The sequence below is a fragment of the Neophocaena asiaeorientalis genome, unplaced genomic scaffold (assembly GCF_003031525.2).
Source record: "Neophocaena asiaeorientalis asiaeorientalis breed wild unplaced genomic scaffold, Neophocaena_asiaeorientalis_V1.1 scaffold540, whole genome shotgun sequence".
NCBI lineage: Eukaryota > Metazoa > Chordata > Mammalia > Artiodactyla > Phocoenidae > Neophocaena > Neophocaena asiaeorientalis.
In genome coordinates, this window is record NW_020172141.1 from 6,155,234 (window position 1) to 6,166,438 (window position 11,205).

General features: G+C 64.2%; 1 protein-coding gene across 1 annotated transcript; it reads right to left on the reverse strand.

The window, feature by feature from the left end:
* Positions 1-310: 310 nt before the first annotated feature.
* NATD1 (N-acetyltransferase domain containing 1) lies at positions 311-10,331 on the reverse strand. Its single transcript, XM_024753572.1, has 3 exons — positions 10,115-10,331; positions 4,004-4,122; positions 311-2,778 (listed from the first exon to the last, which is right to left on the reverse strand). Exons 1-3 carry the CDS (start codon positions 10,218-10,220, stop codon positions 2,662-2,664), a joined length of 342 nt encoding a protein of 113 aa, XP_024609340.1. The 5' UTR covers positions 10,221-10,331; the 3' UTR covers positions 311-2,661.
* Between the last annotated feature and the right edge of the window lie 874 nt (positions 10,332-11,205).

Sequence of the window (11,205 nt, forward strand, 5' to 3'; positions counted from 1 at the left end):
GCATGACTATGGCCTTAGAGGGGCCCGTACCTGGGAGGAGGCACAGGCCGGGCCGGCAAAGCCCCCAGATCCTGACGCCACCTGCGCCTCTCAGAGCCTTGCTTCCCCTGCCGCCAGCTAGGATGCGGGAACACAGAGCACCTGCCAGGTCTGCCCTCTCACTCCTCCCTCACACCTGAGCCGCCCCCCCACACACAACCTGGGTGGAGCCCGACTGTCATGGGGGTGGAGCAGAGGCAGGGGCGGGGGAGGTGGGGCGGGCAGGGGTGGGGGGGTTGTGCCCCTGCCCTTCCAGAAGCAGTCCTGGAGCTGCACTGGGTCACACCTTTTATTGAAACGCACGTCATGCAATCCGTCTGGAGACCAGCCCTGGCCCAGACGCCACCTGCAGCAGGTCCTGAGTGGGAAAGGCACGTGAGTGACCACCTGTCTCGACCGGGTGAGAAAGAGAGACCCACAAAGTCAGCTGTGGCAGGAGGGCACGGGGCCTCGGGGGCGATCTGCTTGGAGGGCCTGGGTGGGTCTCTGAGTGTCCCCCTGCCCTGCCAGTGGCACACAAACTGGCCCACGTGGCCTGCCTCCTGAGCAAGGGTTCCCCAGGTGTCCCGGGATGGGTGGGGCTGGGGGCCGAGGCTGGGACACCAGTCAGTCAGAGTAGCACGGGGGTGGGGGGCAGCCAGCCACAGCGGGATGGGGTTGGGCGTGCTGGCAGTGGGGGCTGGGGCTCCGGCGCGGGGGTCTGCAGTGAACCCGGCCCGACCTGGGAGAGTTGGCCGTTGCTGCCGCCAAGGGCTCTAGCGGAGCAGCAGTGGCACTTTAAGGCAGCCTGAGGCGAGGAGGCCCGGGTCGCACCTGCAGAAACGGGGGACAGGCTGTTCCTGGGTCCAGTGCCGCAGGGGCCCTGGAGACCCCGCACATCCCCTGGTTCAAGTACTAAGTGTTTTGTCTGCATGCCGGCTGGGCACCCAGTCACCTGCTGTTAGAACACAGGTGCAGATTGGGACAGGGGTTGGTGGGCCCTGGTGCCACCCAGCCCTGGGGTCCCCTGCGCCACTGCTGCAGGACACCCGCCTACGGACAGCGCCCCCTGGAACTGGGCCACCTTGCCCCAAAGGCTGCAGAGGGGTCAGCACCAGCTCTCTGAGCTACTGGAGAGAAGTTCTCATGACGGAGTCCGTGCTTGAACTTGGGAGGGATATGTGGACAGGGAGGGGGTGGTGCTGGAGAGGGAAATGGCTCAGAGCCTGGGATGCCTGGCAGTCCACTATCAGGCCTACAACCCACTCTTTCCTTATGCTGCACCAGGAAGGGGACACCCCCGGGCTCGGCGGGGACCCAGCAGCCTAGCCCACCTCCTGCCAGCACGGTAGAGGCCCAGGGGCCTCCCTGACTCCCCCAAAAGCCCTTTGCAAACAGAGCTGGGAGTGCGGTGGGTGCCCTCGGCCCTCTCAGGTATTCCTGGAGGCCAGAGGGGGGCTAGGGGCTGGGACCTGGGAAGGGGGGGTGCTGAGGACGGGGACCCTGGGGCTGCCAGGCCTTCAGGCACGCAGACGGAGAGGTTCCCGCCACCAGGTGAGAAGGCATTTGCACACAGGTGTTTGGGGGCCCCAGGCCACTGCAGTGGAGGAGGGGGGCTTGGTGCAAGACTGGGAGCGGACGGGTGCGAAGAGGACACAGGCCAGTGCCTGCCGAGGTCAGGCAGGGAGGCGTCAACGGGGCAAGCAGCCCACCCTAGCCAGAGGGCTGAAGGGGCCACGTCACTCACGCCTCACCCCAGAGGGACCGGACTCCTGGGCTCCCCTCCAGCCCCACAGAAGAGCAGGTGTGGATTCAGCCCTCGTGGGGAGCGCGGCAGCGGAGGCTGGTACCCTGAGTCCTAACCAGCCCCCAGAAAGGCTGGCCCCACAGGACAAAGGGTGCTGGGGTGCTTGCTCCCCAGGCTGTTCCCAGGAAGGCTGGTCCAGGAGGGGGCCCAGGACTCCTGACGGGCCACGAGCTCGCAGGAAGGCAAAGACGCTCTGATGTCCGGCGGCTGCACAGGAAATCCCTCTGCAGAACTGCTTCTTCCTCTTGGGTGGTGCGGATGGTTCGTGGAGGACGGTTTTCTCCCTCCCACCCCAGCTCGGAAGGGCCCTCTCTGAGAAAGCTCAGCCACAGCGAGGGGCGGGGACTCCCAAGATACTCGGGCTGGAAGGGGGAGGGCAGCCACGGGGGGCCTGCCTCTTGCAGAGCTGAAGGGCATTGCAAGGAGTAAGGAGACGTGTGCGCGTGCTTGGCCCGACGCCCCCAGCAGTTGGCACATAAGGTTCCTCGTGGCTCCTCATCTGCGGAGAGGACCCGGCCTGGGCATGTTGGCAGGGCCCCAGATCAGCCCCCCTGCCCATCACGGAGCGGGGAGCAGCAGGTGGGACCCAGAAAGACCAGAGGGACGCCCCTGTCCGCGTTCTGGTCCTGACTGCAGGCCCTCACGGTGTCTGCAGAGCAGGAACAGCCGGGCCCCGTTCGCCACGGCAGCTGGGCCACGGCCACAGACAAGCGTCCTTACAAAAATAACTCTGAGTCTGTCCCCGTGGGGACCAGGGTTCCTGAGAGCACGCAGAGGCCAGGGCGAGGCCCGGAGGGAGGGTCCGGTGGGCGGGCTCGGGCCCCGCGGGGCCGGGGCTACGGCTGCAGGCGCTCCAGGTACTGCGGCAGGGGGTTTTCCTTGACGAACTTCTGGATGTACCAGCACGTGACATGGGCCCTCAGGTCCTCCTCCACCACGAAGTCCAGAGCAGCCTGGCAGCCGGGCAGAGAGAAGAGCGGTCAGGGCCCCCAGCGGCACCTCGGCTCAGAGGCCCAGCCCCTCAGGCCCCGGGCTTTCCCTCGGGTCTGCGATGGAGCCAGGGGTGCTGCCACCACCCCCGTTACAGTCGGGAAGCCGGGGCAGGAAGCTCTAGTGAACTGCCGGAGGAACAAGGCAGGGAAGAGAGGGGCCAGGGTCGGATCCGCCCCGGGAGAGCCCCGCCCGCCCGTCTCCACAGCGAGCCGGGGTGCCAACCAAACTCCTCTTCTCCGCTAATTCTTCACTGGACACTCCTCTAGGAGCCTCCCCTATGGGCTGGGTTGGGGCGCCCGGGGCTCCCTCCGCCCCTGGCAGAGGTCACTCAGTTTTCACAGGGATCCCAAGAGCAGCAGCCGGGGGTGGGGATGTCAGCGTGCAGTTGTCGACCTGGTGGGTCTGGTGCACCTCCCTGCCCCAGTGCCCTGCACACACTGGTACACAATAAACGTTTGCTGAAACAGTACAGCACCGTCTGGGTGTAGCTGGAGGGTCTGATGACAAAGGCCGAGGGCTGACTAGGCGCCTGGGCTCCTGGTCGGCCGTTTGACCCTTCGGCCACCCCGCAGCGGCCCACACCTGACCCCGGGTTTCAACCCGAGAGCCTCTAGTGACAGGATTCCAGGCTCTTCTCCCATTTTGCAGATAAGCGCCCTCACCCCTGGCAGATCCCTTCTCCTGTTACCCAGGTAGCAACTCTGGGTTCCTCCTCGCTTGTAACGGGGTGGGCCCACAGACCAGCTCGAGCTGCTACTGAAAGACACCTGTCCCCCGCCCGGGGCCGGGGGGAGGGGGCGGAGGGAGCAACGGGGCAGCAGGGGGAGGGGCTAGGCCCCATCAGCCGTCAGGGGAACGCAAGGCCGAGCTCTGCTCCAGGTCAAAGCCCCTTGAAGCCCAAGCTGCTCTCCTAGCGGCTGGGGATGCAGGGGCAAGAGCCAAGTCACTCCAATGTCTGTCCACCTGTTCAGTAAGGGTTCACGGAGCACCTACTACGTGCCAGACACGGGGTCCCGGCAGTGAGCTCCCGGCACCAGGCAGGTGTGTGCGTGTGGTGGTGGGGGCCCGGAGGCCCAGCCCCCAGAGGAGGGGAAGGGGGCGAGGCGGCCGCAGCCCACTGGAGGGCGGGGCCCGGCCCTCGGGGCGTGGTCTCCTGTGAGTGGGGGGCAGCCCCCACTCCCCTACCTTGGCCAGGTGCTTGGCGATGCCACGCCCGCGGTAGGCGTCGGGGACCTCCGTGTGCTGCAGGTCCACAATCCGCTTGCCCACGTACTCGTAGAGCAGGACAGCCCGGTCGTGACACCCTGTGGGGAGGTGGTTGGCGGGTGAGGCCCGAGCCGGCACAGAGGCCTGGGCCTTGGAGGCGCAGGCGTTTGGAGCCCGGTGGGGAGCTGGGTCTGGGATCGCCTCTCTGCGCCTCAGTTCCGCGTCCATAAAGTATGGATGTAACAGAACATTCCTCATTAGAGTGTGTGGAGGGTTAAATGAGGCAATTTCCGTAAAATGCTTATAACAGCGACCGAACATACCGAGCCCCGCGTGGGCCTTTCCCGCTACCCTCCAGCCAGCATCCCAGGGCCCCCGGCGCCCCCCAAAGCCCAGCTCTCTGCATCCCCACCGGAGCACCTGCCCGAGGAACTGGGAGCCCCAGGCCCAGCGCTGGATGAAGAGCAGAGCTCAGCAAGTCGCCAACTAAACCAGAGCCTGAAGAGACAAGAGAGCAAGACCTCCCACCGGACCTGGGGAAGGGCAGAAGGAGGGGCACACAGGAAAGCCATGCCAGGCACGGGAGGGAGAGCAAACTGGCCTCCACGCCCTCTCAGGCCTGGCACTCTGGTCTACCCTGGTTTCCTGCTGGAAAAACATTTAACTGGAGTTCCTCCAACCAAAGTCTTCAGTTCCTCATCCGCCTGTCTGTCTGTCCATCCAACCACACACCCACCCACCCATCCGGCCCCCATTTGCCTGCCCATCTACCTGCCAGGCATCCCATCCACCCACCTGTCCACCTGTTCCCCTTGACAAAAGTTCACTGAGCCCCAGACACTGTTTCAGGAGCTGAGGACAACTCCATGGGTTACTATTTCAGGAAGTTTCAACTGTATGAAGGAAAAAATCATCTGGGCCAGGGGAGACGGGCATTTAGCCAGGGTAGTCAGGGGAGACCTCCCAGGAGGAAACCTCTGAGCTGAGGGGTAACTGGGGAGCAGCAGACGTCTGAGGGAAGAGCAGGGGAGGGGTGGGCAGAGGGCACAGCCAGCACAAAGGCCCCAAGGCAGAATGTTTACGCAGGGCAGCAGGCCACGTGGGGGCTTCACAGGCACTGCGCGGACCTCTGCTTCTGCACCCAGGCCCCCTGCAGACAGGGGGCAGGGTCTGGAGCCCTTGTCAGCCTTCTGGCGGTCCCTGCTCACTCGCTCACCCATCGCCTCCCTCAGCATTCCTGAGTGACAACTTGGGCCACAGATGGACCAGATCCCAGGATGGCCTGGGGGATTCTCTGCCCCTCCCACCCCGCCAGTTCCTGGTGGTCCCAGGGGCTCGGTCACCACCACATCCCCAGTGCCCAGCCCGGGGCAGATGCCCAAGAAATACCTGCCCCACAAACTCCTGCTGTTCTCTGTGCCAGACACACAGCAGGAGCTGAAGGCCGGCTCGTGGCTGCTGTACGCCCAGTACCTCCCCGGAGCCCGACCCCACGCCCCTGGGGACACGGGGACAGGACAGCTGCAGCTCACACTGCTGGGGCGCACTCAGCCCCTGCACACACCAGTCCTCACGAGAGCCTTACAAGACGGGCAGGGTTCTCACAGCCCCGTCGACAAACAGGGAAACCGAGGCTCTGAGAGGCTCTCGCGCAGCTCGCAGCTCGGCATGTGTGGAGCTGTCTGGGGACCCCGGGTCTTGCGGCTGAGAGGAGCAGAAGGGCATCGGGCCGCGGGGCAGACGTGGCTGCGTGTGAGGGACAGGGCGCGACGCTGTCCCCGCCCCACACCTCCCTGGGCTGCGGGGGAGGCAGACGCCAGCGGACAGCCCCGCAACACCTGGGCCTCAGTGACCGCAGAGGCTGCCCAGTGCCAACTGCCCCACGCTGCCTGGAGACGGCCACCCCCCGAGGCGCTTCTCATACGTCTCTCAGCCTCTGCTCTGACCTCCGGCAGGCCCGTGGGTACAGCTTTCAAAACATGTCCGGAATCTGGCCACTTCATACCTCCGCCGGCCCCTGGGCCCCCCGTGGAAGCCGGGTCACATCTCGTCCATCCTCTGCTCAGGGGCCTCCTTGTGGCCCCTCACGTCCACCCAGCCTCGGTCGGGTGCTCCCTCTGCCTGGCGCCTCCCACCGGAGAACCCTCTGACCTGCCCCCCTGGGCACCACGGCCACCCCACCCCCGGCATCTGGGTCTGTGGATCCCACAGCCTCTGTGTGTGGCAGCCTGGCTGGACCCCAGGCCCTTCTCCGGGCTGGGCCAGTACTTGCCATGTGGGGTCCATGGAGCCAGCCAGGGCCCCGGCTTCCAGTCCCAGCTCTGCCAGGAGACCTCAGACATCACCAGGTCTGGGACAGCGGCTACCTCCCTCCTGAGAGTCACGTCGAGATCATGGGCTTTGTGACTGGTTTTGAGAAAAGTTAAAGCAACCTGGCAAACGAGGAGACCTTCCCTCCGTCTCCGCCCTGCCTGCACCAGTTCCGAGAGCAGGCCGGGCAGATCAAAACGCCTGTTATACAGACGATGAGGCTGAGGCAGAGGGGCAAAGCCAGAACTCAGGCTCTCTGCGCCCTCTGGGACGTAGCTGGTCAAGGACAACTGGGCCAGGGAGCCCAGGGCGGGCGGCACCGCCTGGCTTCTCTGGGCATCTCCACCTGCAGAGCCTGCTGTGGGCAGGGGCCATGTGCTGGCAGCTCAGAGCCGGGAAGCGTGAGAGCTTCCCAGGCCCAGCTGGCCCCATCCCCCCCAGGCACCCTGCCCAGGGACCCGCTCTAGCATGCATCCCAGGACGCGAAGGGCATGAGGGTGCCCCGGGAGCACAACATGGCTCGAGCAGGGGCCTCCCGCCCGGGAACTGGGATCTGAGTGTAGGAGGCCTCTGCTGCGCTTTCAGCCCTGCTGCCCCCAGGGCCTCAGCCTTCCCGTCTGCAAAGTGGGGGCTGGGGAGGATGTGGAAGGCGCTGGGTTCCAGGACCCCCAGACGACGCTTCTTGGAGCAAGTGGGACACTCGGCGCTGGCTGAGAGGGGAAAGCAAAGGCCAAGGGTGGGGCCACCCAGGGGTGGGAGCTCAGTTCTGGCTTTGTGCTTTCCCCACTGACGAAATGGTGATACAAGCTAGCTTTTCAGACCCTGGATCTGGGGACCAGACAAGCCTGGGCACCTGCGTTCTCTCACAGCCCACATCAGCAAGACCCATCCACGCTTCTTTCAGCAACCATCCAGGAGCTGGGATTTCTCCCCTCCTCTCACACCGCCTGCTCTAGAGCAGTAGCCATCCTTGCTCCTGTCTTGCCCCAGAGCAGCCAGAGGGAGCCCAGGACATCCCACTCGCCCTCTGCTCAGGACCCTCCCAGGCACCCACCTCACCCGGAGTCAAGGCCAAGTCCTCACAATGCCTTCCACGGCCCCGCACCACCTGCCCCCAAGACCTCTTGACGTCCTCTGCTATGCGGCCTCTCTGTCCTCCCGTCCCTGCTGCTCCCAATACACACCAGGCATCCTAGGGTCTTGGCACTTGCCGCCCCTTCCCCGTGGAGTGCCGTTCCCACCGTAGCTCCCTTCCTTGCCTCCTTCCCAGGACGGCCGTCCCAGACACCTGACTCTAAACAACAGCCCTTGGGACCTCCCTGGTGGTCCAGTGGTTAAGACTCTGCGCTTCCAACGCAGGAGCCAAGGGTTCGATCCCTGGTGGGGGAACTAAGATCCCACATGACGCGTAGCGCAGCCAAAATAAATAAAGAAGAGCCCTTTCCTGACACCCGACCTTATTTCTCACCAGCCTTGCTCTCTAGAACGCTCTACACTTTATTGTCCACTGCCCCTCAGACGGTCGGTCCCAGGAGCCCCCAGCACCTACAACAACGTTTCGCAACACACAGTAGGTGTTCAACAAGCACCTGTGGAATGAATCCTAGTTCTTCTACCTCCAAGGTGCAAGCCCCTGGGCACGTCAGTCACTTTCCCTGCCTCAGCTTCCTCCTCTGTAAAATGGGCAGAGCAGTTCGGACAACGCCGCCACCCCCCACCAACAAGGCTGAGGATAAAGCGACTCCGCGTGCGTGGGGCCTCCTGAGGACTGAATGCGCACAGCGGCTCAAACCTCTTCCCTCCCCAGACCCGGAGGCCGCCGGAGGCTCATCAGCCCAGCTGTGCCGGGGGGTGGCGGGTACACACCTGCACCTGGAGCCCCAGGGCCGCTCTGCCTCTCGGCCTCAGTGCCCACAGCTCTCACAGGCGCAGTGAGCTGGCCTCCGGGAACTGCCTGCAGGTCAGGAGACACCGCGGCAGGCCGTTCCCCTCCCCAGCTGGGGCGGGGTGGGGGCTTGGGCACAGATGACTCCCCGCCCCCCATATACACCCAGACCAGGTCCGGCCTGGCTGCACAGCCCCCGCCTCGCGGGCGGGCGAGGAGCTACTCCCGGGCGTGGCTGGGGATCCCGGTCCACTTTACAGTTAGCCACCTGAGCAGGAGGCAACAGAGATGCAAGTTTAGAAAGGTGGCTGGTCACGTCCAGCTCTGACCACAACCAAGTCTAGAGGGGTGTCCTTTGGCTGTACTCACTAGGGAAAGAAAGAAGGAAAACCCCAAACATTCCCTTTTTCTTCTTTCTCTGAGTGTCTAGGGCCTCCTGAGCCCCCCAAGGGAATCTAAGGCCTCTCTGGAGCCTCAAAAAGAGGATTTGAAAAGCCACGGGGCCTCGTCCAACGAGAGCAGCGGGGCCCGGAGAGTCACGGCCAGCCAGCAGCCGGGCCACTGCAGGCAGCGTGGCGGTGGAAGTACATGCTTCCTGGTGGAAAGACGCGTGTTTGAGTTCCGGCCTGCTCTCCTCCCCTGCGCCGGCCTCAGCTTACTCGCCTGAGCTGCGGTGGTGATGCCCAGGTCACAAGGATGTTGTGACAAGGATGTGCTGGGCCCAGCTCAATGCACAGCACAGCCCAAAGGGGGCTTCTGAGGAAGGTCCGCGCTCCAGGCCCCAGCCCCTCCCGGCTGTCCAAGTGCAGGTGGGAGGAGTGGGCCCAAGTAGGACCCCATCCAGGCTCTGCGCATCCCCCCACCTCAGGAAGCCTTCCCCTTCCCTCCTCAGAAATGGGCACAGTGGCCCATAACGGCCCTTCCAGCTTGGGCACTGCCACAGGGGGCCCAGCTGGGAGGGAAGAAAAAGTTATTAAGGCACAAGGGGTGGGACACAGGGATGAAAGTTCACTCCTCCATTTCATAATTCCACTTCCCATCCCCAGACCTCTTAGGCAGAGGGAGTGTGGGCTAGTAAGTGGTGGAACCTTTCTCTACAGGAAATGAGGACTTGACGTTGCTTCTGGTTTAAAAAGTAATGCCCAGGGACTTCCCTGGCGGTCCAGCGCTTAAGACTCTGCACTTCCACTGCTTCCACTGCAGGGGGCACGCGTTCAACCCCTGGTGGGGGAACTAAGATCCCGCGTGCGGCACCTCTTGGCCAAAATAATAATAATAATAATAATACCCAGTCAGTGTTCACCAACATTTACTACCTGCCGCAGGCGCTGTTCTGAACCTTACTCTTACTGGGGCATCTGGTCCTTACCACCAGCCAGGAGTTATGCGCTGGGGTTAACCCCATTGTAGAGACGGAGAAACTGGAGCGCACAGAGATGAGGCAACTTAGCCAAAGTCCCAGAGCCTCTGGGGTCTGATGGAGACACCATCCCTCTACACCCCCTGCCCCTTCCAGGCAGAAGTCCCTCTGTCTGTCAGCCCCGGGTCGGCCCAGAGGATTCTTCCAATCCCCTTGGTGCAGAAAAGCTAAGGTTCCCAGGTGCAGCCAGAAGCCATTGAACACCGGGGAAAGGGGAGGTGCTGGCTCACCACGCTCCCCAGGACCTCGGCAGCAGCCCGGAAAACAGCCAGGCCGAGCAGGTGCGGGTTCCCCGGGGCCGAGGCGGGATGGGAGCTGCCCGGCGCCTGCCTCCGCCTCCCCGGGGCCCTCTCCACCCCGGGCGCCCGGCGCGGGCTCGACTCTCCCGGCAGCCCGCCTCCACCCGGCCCGCGAGTGCGCCCCCAGCCCCGCGGCGCGCAGACAAAAGGCGGGGGCGGGCTGGGCCCCGCGTTACCGTTGAGCCGGACGGTGAACTGGCGGCGCCTACGGTCGTGCTCCACGCGGATGGGGCAGCCCTGCTCCGGCGCGCCCGGCGGCACGGCGGCCGGCGAGTGCGCCATGGGCGCTGGGACCCGGGCTGCGGGCGCGCGGCGGGGTCCGCCAGAGGCGCGCGGACCCACACTGTGGGCCGACCGCAGGCGGCGGCTCAGAAACTGACACTCGGCGGCGGCAGCAACAAAAAGGGGGGCAGGAAATCAGCTGTGCGGTCACGTGCGGCGCGCGGCCAGTAAGCGCGCGGCCGCTCTGTTTTGGTGCATTCCGTTTGGCTCTTAAAGGCGCCGCGCCGCTCACGGCTTCGCGCCTGGGAGTCTTCGTTGCTGCCCGTGGGCTTTCTCTAGTTGTGGAGAGCGGGGGCTACTTTTTGGGGTGCCCGGGTTTCTCATTGCAGTGGCTTGCTCTTGCTGTGGAGCATGGGCTCTAGGCACGCGGGCTTCAGTAGTTGTGGCTCACAGGCTCAGTAGTAGTGTACGGACTTAGTTGCTCCGCGGCATGTGGGATCTTCCCGGACCAGGGCTTGAACCCGTGTCCCGTGCATTGGCAGGCAGATTCTTAACCACTGCGCCAGCAGGGAAGTTCCTCGCAGCCACCACTTATTAAGCGCTTGCTGTGTGCCTGCCCTCAGCAAAGCACCAGGGAAGCCTGGGAAGTAGGTGCGCTTAACCCCTTGTCACCGGGAGGACAGGGGCCCGGGGAGATCTGCGAGGTCACCTTGCTTGCTTTGGATCCGGTGAAATGCCACCTCTACCCCAGAGGCAGCAGCGCGGGAAGCGCCTTGGAGATCCCTGGAGCCACTCAAGGCGGGGCGAGGGTGGGGGAGGACTGAGTCCCAAGAGTTCCAGGGACTTGCTTGAGGACACACAGGACTGGGGGTGTGAGGACCAGACTACTTTTTTGAAAGGGGACTGGACAACCCCTCCCCACCCCCAGCTTTGCTCAGGTCAGAAGCAGCCCACCGAGTCAGGTGATTGCAGGTTTTACTAGTTCGTTAATGAAGGTGTAAGCATGACGTCACTCCCACGTGACCACTGCCCAATACCAGATACC

Coding starts and splice junctions, on each gene's coding strand:
- NATD1 (XM_024753572.1), bottom strand. CDS start 10,220: ATGGCGCACTCGCCGGCCGCCGTGCCGCCGGGCGCGCCGGAGCAGGGC. Junction 4,123..10,114: donor GTTCACCGTCCGGCTCAACG/GTAACGCGGGGC, acceptor ACCTCCCCACAG/GGTGTCACGACCGGGCTGTC. Junction 2,779..4,003: donor TCGCCAAGCACCTGGCCAAG/GTAGGGGAGTGG, acceptor CCCGGCTGCCAG/GCTGCTCTGGACTTCGTGGT.